This window comes from Drosophila novamexicana, unplaced genomic scaffold (genome assembly GCF_003285875.2).
Source record: "Drosophila novamexicana strain 15010-1031.04,08,12 unplaced genomic scaffold, DnovRS2.1 tig00000770-arrow-pilon, whole genome shotgun sequence".
Taxonomy (NCBI): domain Eukaryota; kingdom Metazoa; phylum Arthropoda; class Insecta; order Diptera; family Drosophilidae; genus Drosophila; species Drosophila novamexicana.
In genome coordinates this window covers 636,200-654,528 of record NW_020824821.1, presented here as the reverse complement: position 1 = coordinate 654,528, position 18,329 = coordinate 636,200, and the positions used below count along the sequence as shown (strand labels likewise).

Genomic DNA, 18,329 nt, shown 5'->3' with positions numbered 1-18,329 from the left:
AAAAGCTTACACAGGAGAAACGTTGCTAACTCTGAAGGGATACAGACTTTCTTTTAGACATTTAGCATGCCATGTTTTTTAATTTTGTCAGTAATTCTTTGAATTCGATTAAGCGTTTAGTAGAGAGCACATATCGATATTTATTGATTATCGATTAATATCATTGTTTCAATTTATTATCGAGATTTGCTGAAAAAATACATATAAATGTTTGCTGATCATATTGCTTGCTTAGAAATGAAGTGACTGTGACTGTGAACCAGTAAAAGTTACAACTGATATTCAGTGGCTATTGAAATTTATCGGTCACACAATATTTACATCCCTAAAGTTTATGCAAATACAGAAGAAATAAAATCCACGCGGTTGGGATGTTTTGAACAAAGTTTCGCATTAATTAGCAAAACCATCGAAATAAATTTGATATAAAATAAAGCTTATTAGACAAGAAAAATAATCAAATCTACGAGATAAAAATACATTTAAAATGAGTGTGGATATAGAGGACAACACGCCAAGCGACTTTATGCAACCGCTTCCAATGCAGATACCCCTAGAAACCCAACAAGATCTTGAAACTTTCAAGAGCTCCCTTATCCAGGAGGAGACTGTTGTAACCACCATCCAAAACGTTGCCATTGAAGAGTTCATCTTTGAGATGGATGTGGCGAGTGCGCAGCCAAGCCAAGTTGTTCCAGGGAATGAGGGCATTCCAATGCGTAGGGCTGGCACGGTTGATATTGGCGAAATAACCAAGCGTCTGTTTGACAGTGCCGTCTATAATTGTGATCGCATCTTTCGGGTTGATCAAGAATTGGTAGGTGCCATTGCCAACGAGCTAAGGCAGGCCATCATCAGTCCGCTGAATGTGATTGGCACACAGCTGGAGCCGGTTCTCTTTCGTTTGGTGCCTGCAATTGCCTTGGATCGCGGCTCGGGCACAGTGGTGGCCTATGCCCTGGGTCAGTTGGTTTCGCGCAGCATAAACGATCCCAAAAAGCGCATGCTATTCAGGGGCTACGCCAGGGATATTCACACACAACAAATTTTAATCAAGTCCATTGCAGAATCGCTGCTAACAGCCAACGATGGTGGCAATTAAATTTGATTTCTTGAGATTTTTAATTCACCAAAAAAAAAAGAATGTCGAAATATATGATCAAAAAATTTGTTTTCCCCAAAAGTAGAGGATAATAGTTAATACTTATGATAAGAATATAATAAAATAAATGATCAAATTTGATTTATTGTAATATGAATCAAACAAAACAAAAATTTAAATATAGAAAATTATATTCTAAATATGAAACTTTACTATTACAATTATTTGATATTTTTTATAAAAGTAATTTTAGGAATAGATTTTTCGATAAGTGTGAAACATGCCTCAAATGAAATTGAGTGAAGATCTTTAATAAGTTTGAGGCCGTTTCATACAAACGTTTTTCGCGATTTTTCCATACTTGCGGGTTGAATTTGCCGAAACCCGGCCTTAACGTGCACCTTCATCTCATAAGGTAACTATAGTGCAAATTTCAGCTTCCCTCTCTTACGGCTTGGGCTGTGCGTTGTTCACCATTCAGTCAGTCAGGGCAAGTAGTTTTAAATATATATATTATTGATATGGATAGTTAACATTGATATATCGCAATAATAAGAAAATTTGTAAACTAAAGATTCGCAATCCACAAAAATAATACATACCTATAAATATTTAAGTTTCGAGTTTATATTTATAAGCAGTCCCTTTCGTTCTTATATAATTTATTTGTGGTCTATCTGTATTCGCCTCAGTCAGACTTTTCATATGTATCGAAGAATATAAATTACCTAAATGTAAATTTTTGCTAATTAGCCATCTGCTGATACTAGGGGCAGATAACATGCCCGAGCAGAAAGTGGGCAAATTCAGCATATGAACGACATAAACAAACAACAAGCGAAGCTGTTTGGAAATTTATTAGCAAACAAAAGATTTATTAATGCCAAACATGTGCAGCATCAGCAGGCACAAAGATGTTGCCACAGTGTTGCAAACTGTATTTGCGCCTGATGTTGCCGCATTATTGTTGCACTTGTTGTTGTTGTTAAGCACACATATATAGCTTAAGTTGCATGCAATTAAGTAAACAAAAACATGCAAACCGGATGCAATATGAGCTGTATGTGTGTGTACACTGGCAAAAATTCACTTGAATTTAGTGCAAATTTGCATGTGCGAACATTTTTAGGGAATTTCAACACAAAATGCCAGAGCGCCAGTTCCGAAACGTTTAGATAGTGTAGACACCTATTCGCTCTTTCCCCCATGCAATTACGCTGCATTTAAGTAGACGCCAAACAGCATGCCCTTGTCCCGGCAAAAAAAAAGAATGCTATTTTCTATAGACCATATACATAAACATTCCATATACATACACCCATTTAACGAGTATTCTGCTGGCCCCCAGTTTGTGCCGTTAAGTAGCTTGTCCTACAAATTATGTTTGCAAAAGGGGTTGGGCGGTAGTTAAGCTTACTTGTTCAGGGAGCATGAACCTAATTGCGTTGGGGCTTTGGGGGCGTAGGTTTCGTTGTGCGTTTCAAAACTAACTCCAAAATGACAACCGTATCGAGGCGAACCAATGGTGCGTATGCGCAATGTGCCACGCCCAATTCACGATTGACTCAAATCCCCGGACATAAATTAAATTTTTATTGAGCTTAAGCCAATATCTCTCATCGTGCTAATGAATAAAGGCCGCAGTTATTTCTCGCATGCATGGTATGCACCTACAAACATGTACACATGTATAGGAGTTATAGTTATATATGTATATATATACTTACGATCCAGTCTAACTTCTTTGCCTCCTGAAATGATTAAGTGCATGCAATTTATTCAGAGATCAAAGTTTATAGCATTTGCTACCTTTTTATGTCTGCACTTTCTGTGATTTATTAGCTAAACATGTACAATACTGGGGTTCAGGTAAATACACGACTAAGCGATACCCTGTCAGGGAAAATATGAAAATATACCGCAAAAACTTCATTTTGATTTTGATACGTAAATAATATATCAATACCCTTTCTGAATGGGAATCTATTGCACTTTAATTTTCTTGATTACCTTTTGGAATTTTACTAAAGTTACTTTCTGATAATGAAATATAAAAGAAATAAATTAAATGATTAAAATTATTGAGATACCCTTTTATTAAAATAGTTAAATACATCAATTATTTTTAATATTCTTCTACATTATTTATTTTCTTTAAGAACCATAGCCAGATTTTCGAGACTTCACTGCTTTGATCCGTATTGCCAAGGACAAGGCTCTTAAATTTGGCCATTTCTCGCCGTGACGACGTGAAACAATTGCTGCAAAGATTTTGCAAAGCTATTTTGAGCTGCGATAAGGAACAAAAACAAACTGTGTCCATTTACTGGATCCCAACAAAAATATAAACCTGAGATTTTTATAGCCGACTTTATTTTTGCTTCATTTGTTGTTTCTGCTGTTGTTGTTGTTGTTGCTGCTGCTGGTGGTCGTTAGCTGCAGAGAGTTGAGGGCCAGTTGCGGCAGCTGCTCGTGGATTCGATGGAGCAATATTTTCTTTTATAGACTTTACGTTTCGCATCCCAGTTGTACAGGCGCTTGCCCACAGACGCTTGACCTCTTCAGACATATTTTTCGTTTAGAAAACAAAAGAAAGAAGTTAACTTTTATGTGCGAATATTGCTTAGGCGTGTATGTGCAAGTGTATGCGAGTGTGTGTGTGTTTGTGTGTGTTTTCGAAAACGTGCCCAACGTTCGGCTATCTGCGGCTTTTGGTCAGCTCTTATGGATTATGAAAGATATATACACTGCGATTCCTTTGGTTCTCATAAACAGCATGAGTTATATTTCCAAAGTTTGTTGCTGTTGTGTGTGTGGGCGTGGCAGCTGGCCAAAGCTGCTCTACTATGCCATTTCCTGATTGCCTGTCTCACAGTTACTGCTGTAGAGCACAAAAGGATGTGGCTTTGAGCTGAGCAACTGCCACAGGAATTCAAACAAATGTGGCTTACTGTGAAGTTGGTATGTAGTAAAATAGCAAATAGAATGGAACTCAAGCCGAAGCAGTTACAGACACAATTCTTTACTATAAATAAAATACAGATCTATAAATAAAATACATTCAATGGTTTATTCACAGCGACTGGCTCTATAAGAACACAAAAAGCTGCACTTAAACTGCAATTTATTTTTCGACTCGAAAAAATTACATTGAAATGTTAAAAGTGAAAACGAAAACAGAAATGTTCGATTTGAGGAATTGGGCCAAACGAAGAACATTGTAAATATTAGCAAAATGTATTTTTCAAGCGACACAATGAAAGTCAGAAAAATTTATATATATAAACATTTATATATGGGTATATAGAAAAGCCTTTAAAAGCAACACAACAAATGCTCAACACGATACCAGTTTGAAAAACAGACAGATACACACAGACGGGCAACAAGACTGGAAGTGTTGTTTGTGTGGATGGTAGGTGGTAAATACAAGCAACTATTTTGCCCGGACTCAATGTCTCAGCATCGAATGTGGACAGCTGCACGTGCCTAGAGAATGGACACAGACATAGGCATAGACACGGTCATGTCAGAGAAGACAATCCCACACACATACACACATGTTTACATATGTAGATGTACCTTTATAGTTGGCCAAGATACGCATCTCGCAGCTCAGCTACTGGAAGGAGCGCCTTTTTGGGTTCGAGGGAGCGCAAAAACATTAATTCAGTCGAAGAACGAACAACTGTAGCGCCCTCCACCCACACACACACACGCACACTCAGCATGTAGCTCGTTATAAACCAATGCTGGTGGGCCTCATTTATGGGCGGGGTATGGTAGTTAGGGTTTCTCAAAGAATGGATGGGGAAGGGGCTTTGGGTCGTCAACGCTCTTTCACACACATAACATAAAAATTTGTTGTTGTAAATCTGCTCAACACTTTGTGCGTGAGAGTGGCACACTTTAACAGCAACACACTAACACAAAGACACACAGGCACACGCATGCGAACTTAAATATAGCGACGTACACATAATCTGTTGTGTAATGTCTTTAGTTGTGTCAACTATGCTGCATGTTGTGCCACAACAGCAAAGTGTGGCAGAGAGAGGGTCGTACAGGGAAGGGTTGGGGGTGTGCTCGGAGCTGGAGTGGCGCCCCTATACAAAGCATTGTCCAATGTACATTGTCTGCTGAGGCAAAAACAGATTCTGAGTGAGTGCGAAAAATGGCAATATGCAGCGCAGACCGCAGCCGCACACAAGTTGAAGTTTTGAAACAATATTTAGATAAATTTCCCAAGAGAGAACGCCAAAGTGTAGCGACGAAAAAAAAATTAAATAAATTTCAAAGAAGCATAAAACAACAATTGGCGATTGCATCTGAAAATGTTGTTTATATGGAGCGGTAGCTACGGAAACCTTTCCATCAACCTGAACACATTTACCAAATGAAAAACAAGCTTGGATCTAACTAGAATTCATGCATTTTATTTCAATTTAATTCCCTTGTGCACAGTTACATCAATTTAATTAGCTGTGTGCTTCCCTGAGTTATAACTAAAAAAAAAAAATTAACCTCTTAAAACTCCACTTTTGCACATAAAAATATATTGGATTTTAATCATCTTTAATTGAATTTAATCGCCAAACTCTTCAATTTTAGAAATTTGTTGTTAATTTATTGGATAACTATAACTATTTTGACAGACGCATTTGTACTCAAAGCCAAGCACCTCGAAACCACCCACAAGCGTGAAAAATCTTCGTGTCAGTTCAAGAATATATATACTTTATGGGGTCGGAGAAGCTTCCTTCTGCCTGTTACATACATTTGGATTTTGCACAAATACAATATACCCTTATACCCATTTTTAATGGGTTCAGGGTATAAAAATGTTAATATAATATAAAAGTATTGGCTAGAACAAAATATGATGTATAGACGAGCCATAACCTAGGCTTTCGACGTGAAAAAAATAATTATTTCAATAGTTTTTTACATATCTTCAAAATGTAGAAGACAAGTAGAAGTAGCATTAGACAATTTATAAAAGAATTTTTTTAACAGGGTATAAGCACTAAGTGCGACCAGGTTGTCCGTATAGCCAGTTGAAGAACCCGCCCCTATCATCAGCTAAGTTAGCCAGCGGCTTTTGACTTGCAAGGGCTTATCCAGAGTCCGAATCTATAACCGCTTGTGAATTGTAAGCTACAAAAAGTAAATCTTAAAAGGGTGAAGGACTTGAACACCATGCTTTTCTGCCAGATTTACATATCATAAAAGAATTACATTTTAGTTATAGATTCTATACTATAGAACATACCTTCCTTATTTAAAATCCCTTAGAAATGTCCCTATAAAATGTCCATACAGTCTTTTCCAGTGCTTAATTTGGAATAGACAAACAGAAGTTAATTTAAATGTGTTTAAATTGAAGTAAAGTGCCCTAGCGTGACCTTTTCCAGCTCATGTGTTGTATGTTTTTAATGCACATGCCATATTGCCCCTCCCGCCACACTGTTTGCCCCTTTTCCACTTATCAACCATTGAGCTGAAGCTCGTAATGGGTGGAAATGTTTGACTTCGTTCACTTGGAATAAGTGAGAGCTGCTCAATTTGGCCGCTCAACTATGTACTTGGTGGTTTTGTCATTAAGCTATTATGTTGTTGGGGGTCATGCGGTTGCCATTGGCATGGTATTCCGTTGCTTGTTTTGATGGCATTGCGTTTTTCCAGGAAAAGCCAACGATACGTGCTAGACGGGACGGGAGCAATGGAATAGAAAACACTATACAACCAAATTGAGCAACATTTGTGGCATAGCAGCTACGAAAACTTTTGCCAAAAATTTCATTCAGCTAAAAGTCAAGACATTAATATTCAAGCCATAAAACCGGGGACCGGCACCCTCTCGTCCTACACACACACACACACACACTCACTCACACACATATTTTTGGAATTCGAAAACTGTGTTTCAGTCGAAACAGCGCTCCGACAGCGCTCCGACAGCTCAATGTGGCCGACTGGCAAATAATATTTAATTAGAGAATTGTTTAGACAAACTTTTTAATTACGTTCATCATTCTATTTGTGTGTGAGTATGTGTGAGTGTTTGAAAATGTGTGCGTGTGTGCATGCAAGTTATTAAGCGACCCGCATAAATCTTCAGATGTAGCTGGCGCTTCAAATTTTCGTGAAAAATGCACGCTCGACTGTGCCTCTCGTGCAACGCCCACTTGTCTGTGCCGCCCACCAAACAGGATGCATGATCCCAGCAACGTCACGCCACGCCCCGCCGCCATCCTCCTCCATCTCACAGTACTGCTTGACAGCCGGGACGAGCTGTGACCGTCAGCTGCATAAATTTTAAGCGACAGCAACATTAAAGTCAACATTTTGCCAGTGGCCTACATTCAAGCGGGTGATGGGGGAAACGGGCGAAGTGGGGAACAAAGTTCTGGCACGGGAACTGGTGCGGGAGCAGGCGCTGCCGTTGCCGCTGCTGCTGATGGGAGTGTCCTTTCAGCATAACTGCCTCCGCCTTTCGCTTTCTCTGACATTCTGATGCCCTACATACATACACACACACACACACACACACGCACAACTACTTATGTCATGTGTGTGTGTGCCTTTATGTAGATGAGTTGACAGTAACGTGTAGAAAATTATGAAGATGAATTTTTATTTGTCAGTTTTTCTGCCAAAACTAAGAAAAAACAATTTAAGGTGCACTAGTCTTCAATGAACGGCTACGCTATAACCTAAACGCCAAGCTAATTTAGCTTTACAAAATAAACATGCTTAAAAGACGGTTAATTAAACGCAAGAATATATATCTCTGTGGGGTAGCGGCTGCTTACTCCTGTCTGTTACACAGCTTTGCTCAGAACAAATATTCCGCATTCAACGGGCTGTAAAAAACCTCTGAGAAGCTCGAAGAGCTTCGGCGACAAATAGACGAAGGGACAGAGACAGCGTGAGCCACTTGCTGGACACCAGCTGCTGCTGACAGACAGCAAAATGAACAGAAATTCTGTGAAAAATTACCTTTTGAATACATACAGCTAAAATGATGAATAGCCGTTGTGAAAAGCGACTAAATGAAAAGAGGAAAAATTTAAGAACTATTTCTAAAGGCAAAAATTAACATTTAATTAAGCGTGCAGATAGCAAACAAATGGTAATAAAAATGGGCAATAAACTAATTACTTTAAACTGAGATTCTCATAATAAAAACAAGTAAGAGGTTCTAATCGGGAGCTCCCGACTAGGGGATACCCTGAACCCTCTTATTCCAACACCAAATAAATTTTAAAAAACCCTTGGCAGGGTTCGAACTCACAACTGACCGCATTACTTGCTGTCGACTCTACTCAACAGCTACACCAGCAAAAAGGTACTTTCACCCCCACACCGACAACTTAGAACTTATCATAAAAAAGGATCTGAAAAATTACCATGCTGTTAGAATGCGAAGCAGACGCGCGTGTGTGTTTAGATGTATACAGAAATTATTAAAGCTGTTGCCCCATTCAATTGCACAGTTGTATATAACTTTGGTTTTTTCTTAACCGATCTTTATAAAATTTTCTACAGTATATCTGTACCATAGAATATTTGTGTATTTCGAAAAGGTCAATTGCATTTAAATTGTGGCTTAAATTGGTTGGCAATAAAAGTTCGGTTATTAACTTGATTTATAGCTCTGTGGTGGTAGCGGGGAGGTAGCGATAGGTATAAAATGAAAGATACTTGACATATATATAATATTCTAGAAGCAATATATCATGTTTGGTGGCTCTAGCTCTTATTATTTACCAAAATTGCCCAAAAAACAGGATATCGATATCGATTTTTATCAATTGCTTCAAAACGGAGTAAGTTATCGATTATAGGAAACACACTCGATCTGTGCAGGCACTAGGAGCACCTTCATCTAAAATTTCAAGTCTCTAGCTCTTATAGGTTCTGAGATCCTTGCATTCATACATACTGACGGACGGACGGACGGACGGACGGACAGACAGACGAACATGGCTAGATCGACTCAGCTATTGATGCTGATCAAGAATATATATACTTAATGGGGTCGGAGATGCTTCCTTCTGCCTGTTACTTACATTTGGATTTTGCACAAATACAATATACCCATTTTTAATGGGTCCAGGGTATAACAATATTTGACTTGTAATATTTACAATTCAATAAGAACTGTCTGCTTTTCGCAAATCATGTTTTTATAATAAAAATTTGCAACAAATGACCCACTATCATCAGCTGTGAGTCTTGCTGTAAACTGTTTTCGTAGTTAATTAGATAAGCGGCAAATACAAATACAATGATGGATTTTAGAGATATATGTGAGATATAGGCGTTGCGGCATTGAATACGAATTGCAGCGGACAGTGGCATGTGGCAAGGCCAATTGGGGGCACTAAGTCCGCAAATGGCGTAAGTTGAGATAATTAATTGAGCGCAAAACTAAACACGAAAGCAGCAAAAGCAATTATCTACAATAACACAGGGACACACATGCAAGGAAGCTGGCCACGCCCAACACACACACAACACACACACAAATGTATAGGGCTAAGTAGAGTAAATCACTTGGCATTTAGCAGTAGCAAATAAATCGATTCTCGACCACTATTAACGGTACATTAAAAACCCTGATTGCCTTTTATTTCATTCCAGATAAATGCGCCCGAAATAAACACAAATCCAAAGGATACGAAATTGGCCCCAACTTGACAGATGTTGTTTTTCAGCTGGAAAAACAATTCGTCCGCGTGCAGCCTTCGGAGTGTGAAGAACTAAAGAAAGACTTACTTACAGGGCAGCCAGTGGAGAGCTCATAAAACTAAAAGAGACAAAATAGAAGACAAACTAAAACAATAACAGGCACAAACAAATAAACAATCGTATGCAAAAATTATGAACAGTCGTCGAAGTGCGGAAGTGTGAAAAGTTTGCGCAATAAAATTGGCAATAAAATCGAAAAAAAAATCAGAGCAAAAGCGACCGTCCCATAAAAGACCGCCAACTCTTGCGATTTACGTTTATATCTACATATATATATTCATAGCAAATAATTTTTATTTGTCAAATTGTTTGCGCGAAAAATTTCGTCAACGTGCGCAGAAATCAAGAGTGAAACAAACCGAGTGGCAAAATCCTTAACATTTCTTATACGCCACGTGTTCGCAGTCAGCAAAACCAACAGAAGTAGAGATTTATTTCGGCTAGCTGTTAAATGCGTTTACATATCTCTGACGCGGCAATTGCCGCCTTCTTTAGTGCAGCGAAATATAAGTAAATGTGAAAGTGCCGAGATTCGCATTATTTCTGCGTAGGTGAACACAATTATCAGAGCTCTCAAAAAGAGGGGCGGGAGCGCAGCATGCGCTTGTGGAAAAATCGATCCAAAATGCGAATAGCCGCAGTTGGCCGGGTGCCCATCAGCACCACCATTACCAGGAACACCACCAGGAGCACTAACAGAGCAACACATAGGTCCAAGCAGCTGGCACAGCTACTTATTGGCGGCATTTTCTACATGACAATTGGTAAGTTCTTGAAGAAAAAACAATCTTAATTTGAAATATTAAAGATAATTGTGCTCTGGCCTGCAATTAACATTTCAATTTGCTTTTACCCAATTAGTTGATTAACTCTTTTTGTTAATTATGAAAGTGGCTAGAAATGCTTTTGGGTTAATTAATCAAATTAAAAGCTTTTATTGACCTCAGATAGCCCGAAAACTTTGCAAATTCTGCTTGAACGCAACTTATATATATTTATTAAGGGTATGCCGCAAACGATTTTGCGAGTGATGAAAAGCAAAATAAGTAATTAACTGATTTACTGAAGATTTGTCCGAGCAAGTGGTTACCTGCTAATCAAACCCGGCTTTGTACGTGAAAAGTTTAAAATTAAACCCTATTTTCCATTCAGAGAAGTAAAGCGTAGTGAAAAGTCTTCAATTATATTCTCTAATATTCTTAGTCATCAAAAATAAATATATCAGTTTAGGTTACAATTGTATATGTTTATAAATTTTGCTACACAAATACGTCCTAATTTGTTAAAAGCGGAAGATACTTTCAGTACAATTACAGCTTCATTAGCAGATAAATGTGTATACAAGTGTGCGTATGTATGTGTAAATATCATTAAAAATGAATGAGTGCCTGTCGGCCTGATGTTGTAATATCGACTTCAGTCCTAAGGGGTTGCGGCTATTGTTGTTGCTGTCGAAAAATTGTGAATGATGCAATTTACAAATTTACGATTGCTAGCAGCGCAATTTAACAGCTGAACCCAAAAGAAGGTTAAAAATATGAAATTAATAGCAAAAAAAAGAAATAAAAATAAATATGAATTACAGCAAGTAGCAATTGAAATACTCTATCCATTAAATTCAAAATTAAATGAAAAAAATAAAATTTTTGAAGCGCTTTCCCTTAAAATCTTTAACAGCAAGATAAATTTACTTTGATGAAAATATACACGTTGCTTGCAATTCAATTTTCACCTACTAGCTGTTACAAACAAGCTTACAAATTAGTTTAACCCTTTTGTAGTGGCAACTGTGTGGCCGCAGCTGGCTGTATAAATTGGTTTTTTGTTCAGCCCCGTGGGCTGCCAGCTGTTTTTTTTTCTGATTTTCTCGCTTGCATTTGCCACGTGCTCTTATGCAAATAATCGCATTCACTCGTACGTGCACTTCATGTCAAAACAGTTAACTCACTTAGTCAAGAGGCTGCCAATTTTCACTCGCTGGCAGCCGTTGGTTTAATCACGGCTCCATTCAGCCTACAATTGCTTTTACTATGGCAAATAATTGATTTTATTTAAAGCATAAACGATTTTAATGAAGCCCGACAGCTTTTCGCTGGAAAAGTGCTCGGAGTGGAAATTAGAATGAAAATTAAAGGAAATTTTGTCGATTTTCTGATTTTACTTCATTGCTTCTACAAGAAGCTATTAGCGTATTTTTGCTGCCTCCACAGATTTAAGGGGACGGTTCCTCTAACCACTCCTTAGTGCCCCAGATCAACAAGAAAAGTGAAAAAGCAAAACATGAAAATATAATTCATGAGCTTGGGCAAAATGTTGAATTGTAAATGATCAGACGCTGGCAGAGGGTAAACAAAGAGCCAGCCATCGGCAAGGCAAAACTTTAAGCCAACGCAAATGAGCAGACAAATATGCCAAAGAGAGAGAGAGAGAGGACCGAGAGCAGGAGAGGAGCTCAAAGTTGGCCAACTGAAGGGCGGCCATAAAAAATGCTGTTGGATTTTAATGCCATAACTGGGCTTGTTGTCCGTGTGAGGGTAAAAAAACTTTACAGTTGACCCAGCCCCCAACTAGTAGCTCGACTTATATCGTGCTTATAAAATATATTTATTGATTTTTTTCGCTGTGCATGGCTTCAAATTCTTTGCTTTTTACAGCAAATTTACTGGACGCACAGTTATGCCCCTTGCCCCGGTGCCCCGCTGCCCTGCAGCGACATTGACTTTTACCTCTGCCTCGACAGAGGCTGGGTGTAAGATTGATTTATTTGCCATTCCGTTTGGTTTTATTTTTAAACATTATTCATAACTTTTTCCGTGCGGCTGCGGCTTTGTTGTAATTTATTTCTGAGCAGCGTCAAAATAAATTGAACGAAATTTGTTAGCATTTAAAAATGATTTGCATGCCAGGCGAGCAACTTCTTGGCCCACGATTGTCAATCGTGTCTCAGCCAAATAAGATCTAAGACTTTGGGCACACTTAAGTGAACTAAAAGCGCACGTAATGCGCGTGGCTAGCCCTTAGGTTGTGTTACGTATACGCCATGTAGTGTGTATATAACTTATGGCAATAAAAACAAAATTAAGAACGCGTCGCTTTGGTTTTTTGCCAGCTTAACAATTGTTTTTATGTGACTTGCTCTTTTTTATTTATTTTTTTTTTCTGTTGGCTGCCTTTTACTTATGAAATTTATTTATTTGTATTTATTTTATTTTTGTTGTGGGAAAACTTTTCACTTTCCTTTTTAGTTGGGGACATTATTTTTCTGCTTTTATTTCCGTCCGTTTTTGGGTTTATGTCAGTTTTCAGCTGTCGCAGTGGCTGTCTCTTTTTCCCCGCCCTGCCGACCCTACTGTTCCATTTTCCAATGCCACTCGCGCATTTTTCCGCCGAAATAAATGAAAAAAAAAATATTCGTTTCCAGTTCCGTCTGCCATTTTCACGAATTTTCCTTGTGCAGCATAGAAAGAACTCTGCGCCGTTGCGTTTTCCTACTTTGGCTCGGCGCATTTAATCCATTGCGTTCGCGTATTTTCCCACAGCTCTCCAAAAACACTGCGGCAGAAGAAAAAGCAAAACTCAAAACGATGAAATGGAAAATTATAACTGGCACCCGCCGCACTCGCAGCTCGCTCTTGCAGCTGCTTTGTCAGTGTAAATGTGTTTTTGCCATCAATTTTTATTGCAAGCAGAGTGTATCAATAAATTTTACAGCAATGTGCGGATTTAAAAGCAAAACTGCATTGGCTTTTTCCCCTTCACACCCCGTCCACAAACATACACACGCACACACCCTGTCAGCACCTTATGGGCCATTGAATTGGTTTATGACATTCGGAGTTGGGCATAAAATGCTCTTTCGCAATGTGGCTCAATTTGCCTTCGATGATGTCGTCTTTAGGCCATGATTTCCAACTGTTGATTACCATTTGCTTGGCTGAGAGCCTTAGCAAATGCAGCAATTAGCCGTAATTGGCTTATAAAATGCTCCACAATTGTCAGTGAAAAGTACAATTTCCAGCGAAGAGCTTTAGCAGTGGAATACCCTTTTTATTTAGCTAAATTCTGATATCAATAAAATTTCCATATTCATATAAATGCGATTGAATTAATTTGTATACAAAAAGTATGCTTAAAAGCAAAAGCTGACAAAATTTTATGCTAGTGCTGTAATGTGCCATTAAATGCCTTAGCCTATCTGCGGAATTTATAGCATATAAGCTAAACAAAGCGCTTATAAGCAAAATCAATATGCTTTATATCAAAATTAATGGAGTTGCAATCACAAGCAACACACACAGACACACCCACAAACCCACACACTCACATACACAGCAGCATGGAAAAAGTGTTGACAGCTGCTTTTATTCACCTGTCAGACACAGAAGCCGCTAAACTGTTGATAAGAAGACAGAAGACAGATCCGGCAGCCGTGTGCTCCAGCACCGGCAGCTATGGATCCGGGTATCACCCCGTTATAACCATGGGCGGGCAAAGGGACAAGCTAGTCCCGTGTCCAGGCCATCAGCAGGTAGCTGTGACTGAAGCCAGAGACAAGCGTTGTGACAGCACAGCCAATAAAAATCCTTCACAATCATTTATCAATAAGTATCAGAAAAGGACGACGCCGATAGAAGGCGTTCAACCCATCAACCGTCCTTAGGGAAGGGCTTTCTGAAGTTGGACCGGGGCAAACATTACATGAGAGCATTTAAAAAGTATGGAAATATCAAATAATCATGTATAAGTGGTGCACAAAATATGTCAGCTTCTAGGGGAGGAAACGAAAAAAATAAGAAAAACGTTATCAAGCCTGAGCAGTCCGAACATTGCTGGACTGTGGACTATGTCGGACTCTGTGTAAATGTCACAAAGTTCGAGCTATTATAAATGACATCGGATGTCGCTTGACACTGAAATATATATTTTGAAGTACCCGATAAAAACAATTGACAGTGGAATGATGAGAGTATATAACTATGCTAAGCTAGGCCAGCTTATGAGTCAGACATGAAACTGAAAATGAAATTTTTGCCGCAACAAAATGATATAACTGATATATGTGCTACACATAATACAAATGATATTAATGATAAACATGATATATATGATGTATATGTTATTAATGATATAAATATGACAAAAGTTCTAATAAGTATTTTTATAAAGGTTTCTTCTTTTAATGTTGGATTTGGCGGCCTTTCCATATTATAAATGTTTGTTTGCCTGACTCGAGGTCCAGGGTTTTTATACTCTTGCAGAGGGTATTACAATTTTGTCGTGAAATGTGTAACGCATAGAAGGAGACATCTCCGACCCCATAAAGTATATATATTCTTGATCAGCATCAACAGCCGAGATGATAGAGCCATGTCCATCTGTCCGTCTGTCCGTCTGTCTGTTTCTATGCGAACTAGTCTCTCAGTTTTAAAGCTATCTTAATGAAATTTTGCAGTAATCCGTCTTTCGGTTGCACGCAGCACATATGCCAAAACCAGCTGGATCGGACCACTATATCATATAGCTGCCATAGGAGCGATCGGTCGAAAATTAAGTTTTTGTATGAAAAAACATTTTGTTTTTCAAGATGTCTTGACCAAACTCGGCATTTATTAGTTTTACGTTACTCCTCATATATATGCAAAATCCTATTAAGATCGGACCACTATATTATATAGCTGCTATAGGAACGATCGGTCGAAAATTAAGTTGTTGTATGAAAAAACATTTTGTTTATCAAGATGTCTTGCCCAAACTCTATAAGCATTATGAAAAGGTTGGGTCTGCAAGGGTATTAGACCTTCGGCGTGCCGAAGATAGCCTTTCTTTCTCGTTTATTTTATTTCATTTAAAAATTCTAAAAATATTTATATTAATTATTTAAAGCCCGCAATTTTATTTGTTGCTTCAACAAAATGTTGTCATCTAGTAAAATATTTTTCATAAATATTTTCATTTAATTAGCTCAACTATATGCGAGGGGATAATTTGTAAGTAGTTATAGCTGCCCTTCTTAAAATATGTATAAATATTCCGCGCCCAAGCAGATATACTTGGTAAAATTTACAAATCCTCATAAGCATTAAAAAGTGTAATTTTTGTCAAAAATTCGATTTTTTCTATTCCTTGGCCTTCCTATCACCTAAAATTTAAAACATATTTTAAATTAAATTAAATTGAATTTCTTTTTCAATAGAACCCTCATTTATGAACTCTCTTTTTCCAACACCAAATGCAGCTCGCGAAACGCGCTCGTTTGAATTAATGACTATAAATGAAAAAACAAAAATTCTCTTGGCGGGGCTCGAACTCGCAACTGACCGCATTACTCGCTGCCGACTCTACTCAACAGCCGCACCAATTGTTGAGCATTGAAAAAAAAAAACAAATTAAAATTGCAGCACAGAAAACAATCACAATTGCAATGCCGTTGTTAAATTTGAAGCGCATGAATGTGTGCGTACATGCATGCAGAAATTCTTGAAATTTGCGCTTGCTGCTGCTAACACGTGCACAATCAAAACACGTAACATTTGTTTCTTAACCAATCTAAATGAAATATTTGTGTATTCTCAAAGAGGTAATCGCATTAAAAATGTGGCTTAAATTGGTGGGCAATATAAGTTGGGTTATTAACATGATTTATAGCTCTGTGGTGGTAGCGGGGAGCTGGCGATAGGTACAAAATGAAAGATATTTGACATATATATAATATTTTAAAAGGAACATATCATGTTTGATGACTCTACCAAAATTAAAATTACAAAACTATCGATTTATATCGATTGCTTGGAAACGGAGTAACTTATCGGTTATCGAAAACTCGATCTGCGCAGGCACGAGGAGGACCTACAGTTATTATTTCAAAGTCTCTAGCTCTTATAGGTTCTGATATCGTTGCTTTCGTACATACGATCAGGCGTTCGTAAATACGGACGGACAGATGGACGGACGGACGGAGAGATAGGCGGACATGACTAGATCGACTCGGCTTCTTGATGCTGATGAAGAATATATAAACTTTACGGAGTCGGAGATGCTGTCTTCTGCCTGTTGCATATATTTGCACAAATACATAATACCCTCTTTACCCATTTTCAATGGGTTCAGGGTATAAATAGAGGGTCTCTATAAATTGGCAAACTGGCAAAAATAAAAATCTGCAGCAGACATGCTGTAAAAAACCCCAAAAAAAAAAAAACATTCAAGATTTTAATTAATTTTTATCAGCGCTGCTGCTGTCTGCCTTTTGCCTTCTGACGGCTTTTTAGCATAAAGTGAAGTGAAAATGTAATTCAATTTTGGCTAGCAGCAATCTCAGAGGTGGGCTGAAAGGGGCGTCGAGTGTGGGCGGGGATGGCGAGCACGCTGCAGCTGACAGTTCAATTCGGTAGAAGTGTCTCTGAGAGTTATGTGCTGTCGCTTTACTTTTGTTTACAGCCAGCGTAGAGCGCCTTTTTGCAAGGCAAAATGAGTGCCAATTGTCACACCCCCCAGCCCCCAGCCCCCAGCCCCCAGCCAACACCCTGCCACAACCAACCAGCTGGCCGAGCGCAGAGCCGAATGCCCAGAGCCAAGCTCTCAAACAATATCTGATAAGCTGCATCATGCATTTGCATACTTCCGGCAATTTGTTTTTGTGCGAACCAAACGAATCGAGACAAATGCAATAAGCGCACAGAACACACAAACACACAAAACACAACTACAAAAAAATACTAACAAGTAAGAGGTTCTAGTCGGGAGCTCCCGACTAGGGGATACCCTGAACCCTCTTCCAACATCAAATATATATATATATATCTATTTTAGAAGCTATATGTCAAGTTTGGTGACTCTAGCTCTTATTATTTACCAAAATTGCCCAAAAAACATGATATCGATATAGATTTTTATCGATTGCTTGGAAACGGAGGAAGTTATTGATTATCGGAAACAAACTCGATCTGCGCGGGAACTAGGAGCATCTACTTTTAAAATTTCAGTCTCTAGCTCTTATAGGTTCTGAGATCCTTGCGTTCATACATACGGACGGACGGACGGACGAACGGACAGACAGACGGACATGGCTAGATCGACTCGGCTATTGATGCTGATCAAGAATATATATACTTTATGAGGTCGGAGAAGCTTACTTCTGCCTGTTACATACATCTGGATTTTGCACAAATACAATATACCCATATACCTATTTTTAATGGGTTTAGGGTATAAAAACAAAAAGCAAGAAACATACAACGCATAAAGATAAAGCCGAACGAGCGGGTGCACTGCACCGCATCCTGCTCGCTGCATTTCCACACAAAAATGAAAGCTCCCTAGCTGTTCGCATTGTGCATTCAAATTACGCTGCCGCATTGTTCCTGTTCCTTCCTCGTAGTCTCATAAGCAATTCCTACCCAACCTCACCCACCATCCTATCCACCAATGCCCGATACCCCATTGCCAATACCCTACCTCTCGTTCACGTCAG

General features: G+C 38.6%; 1 protein-coding gene across 1 annotated transcript in view; it reads left to right on the top strand.

Moving 5' to 3' along the window:
* LOC115763789 (hemicentin-2) overlaps positions 1 to 18,329 on the top strand; it is an 87,753-nt gene that overhangs the window by 27,991 nt on the left and 41,433 nt on the right. Inside the window, exon 2 of the mRNA XM_030706518.1 lies at positions 9,752 to 10,623. Coding sequence (XP_030562378.1) covers positions 10,458 to 10,623 — 166 coding nt within the window. The 5' untranslated portion in view covers positions 9,752 to 10,457. The remainder of the gene's footprint in view (positions 1 to 9,751; positions 10,624 to 18,329) is intronic.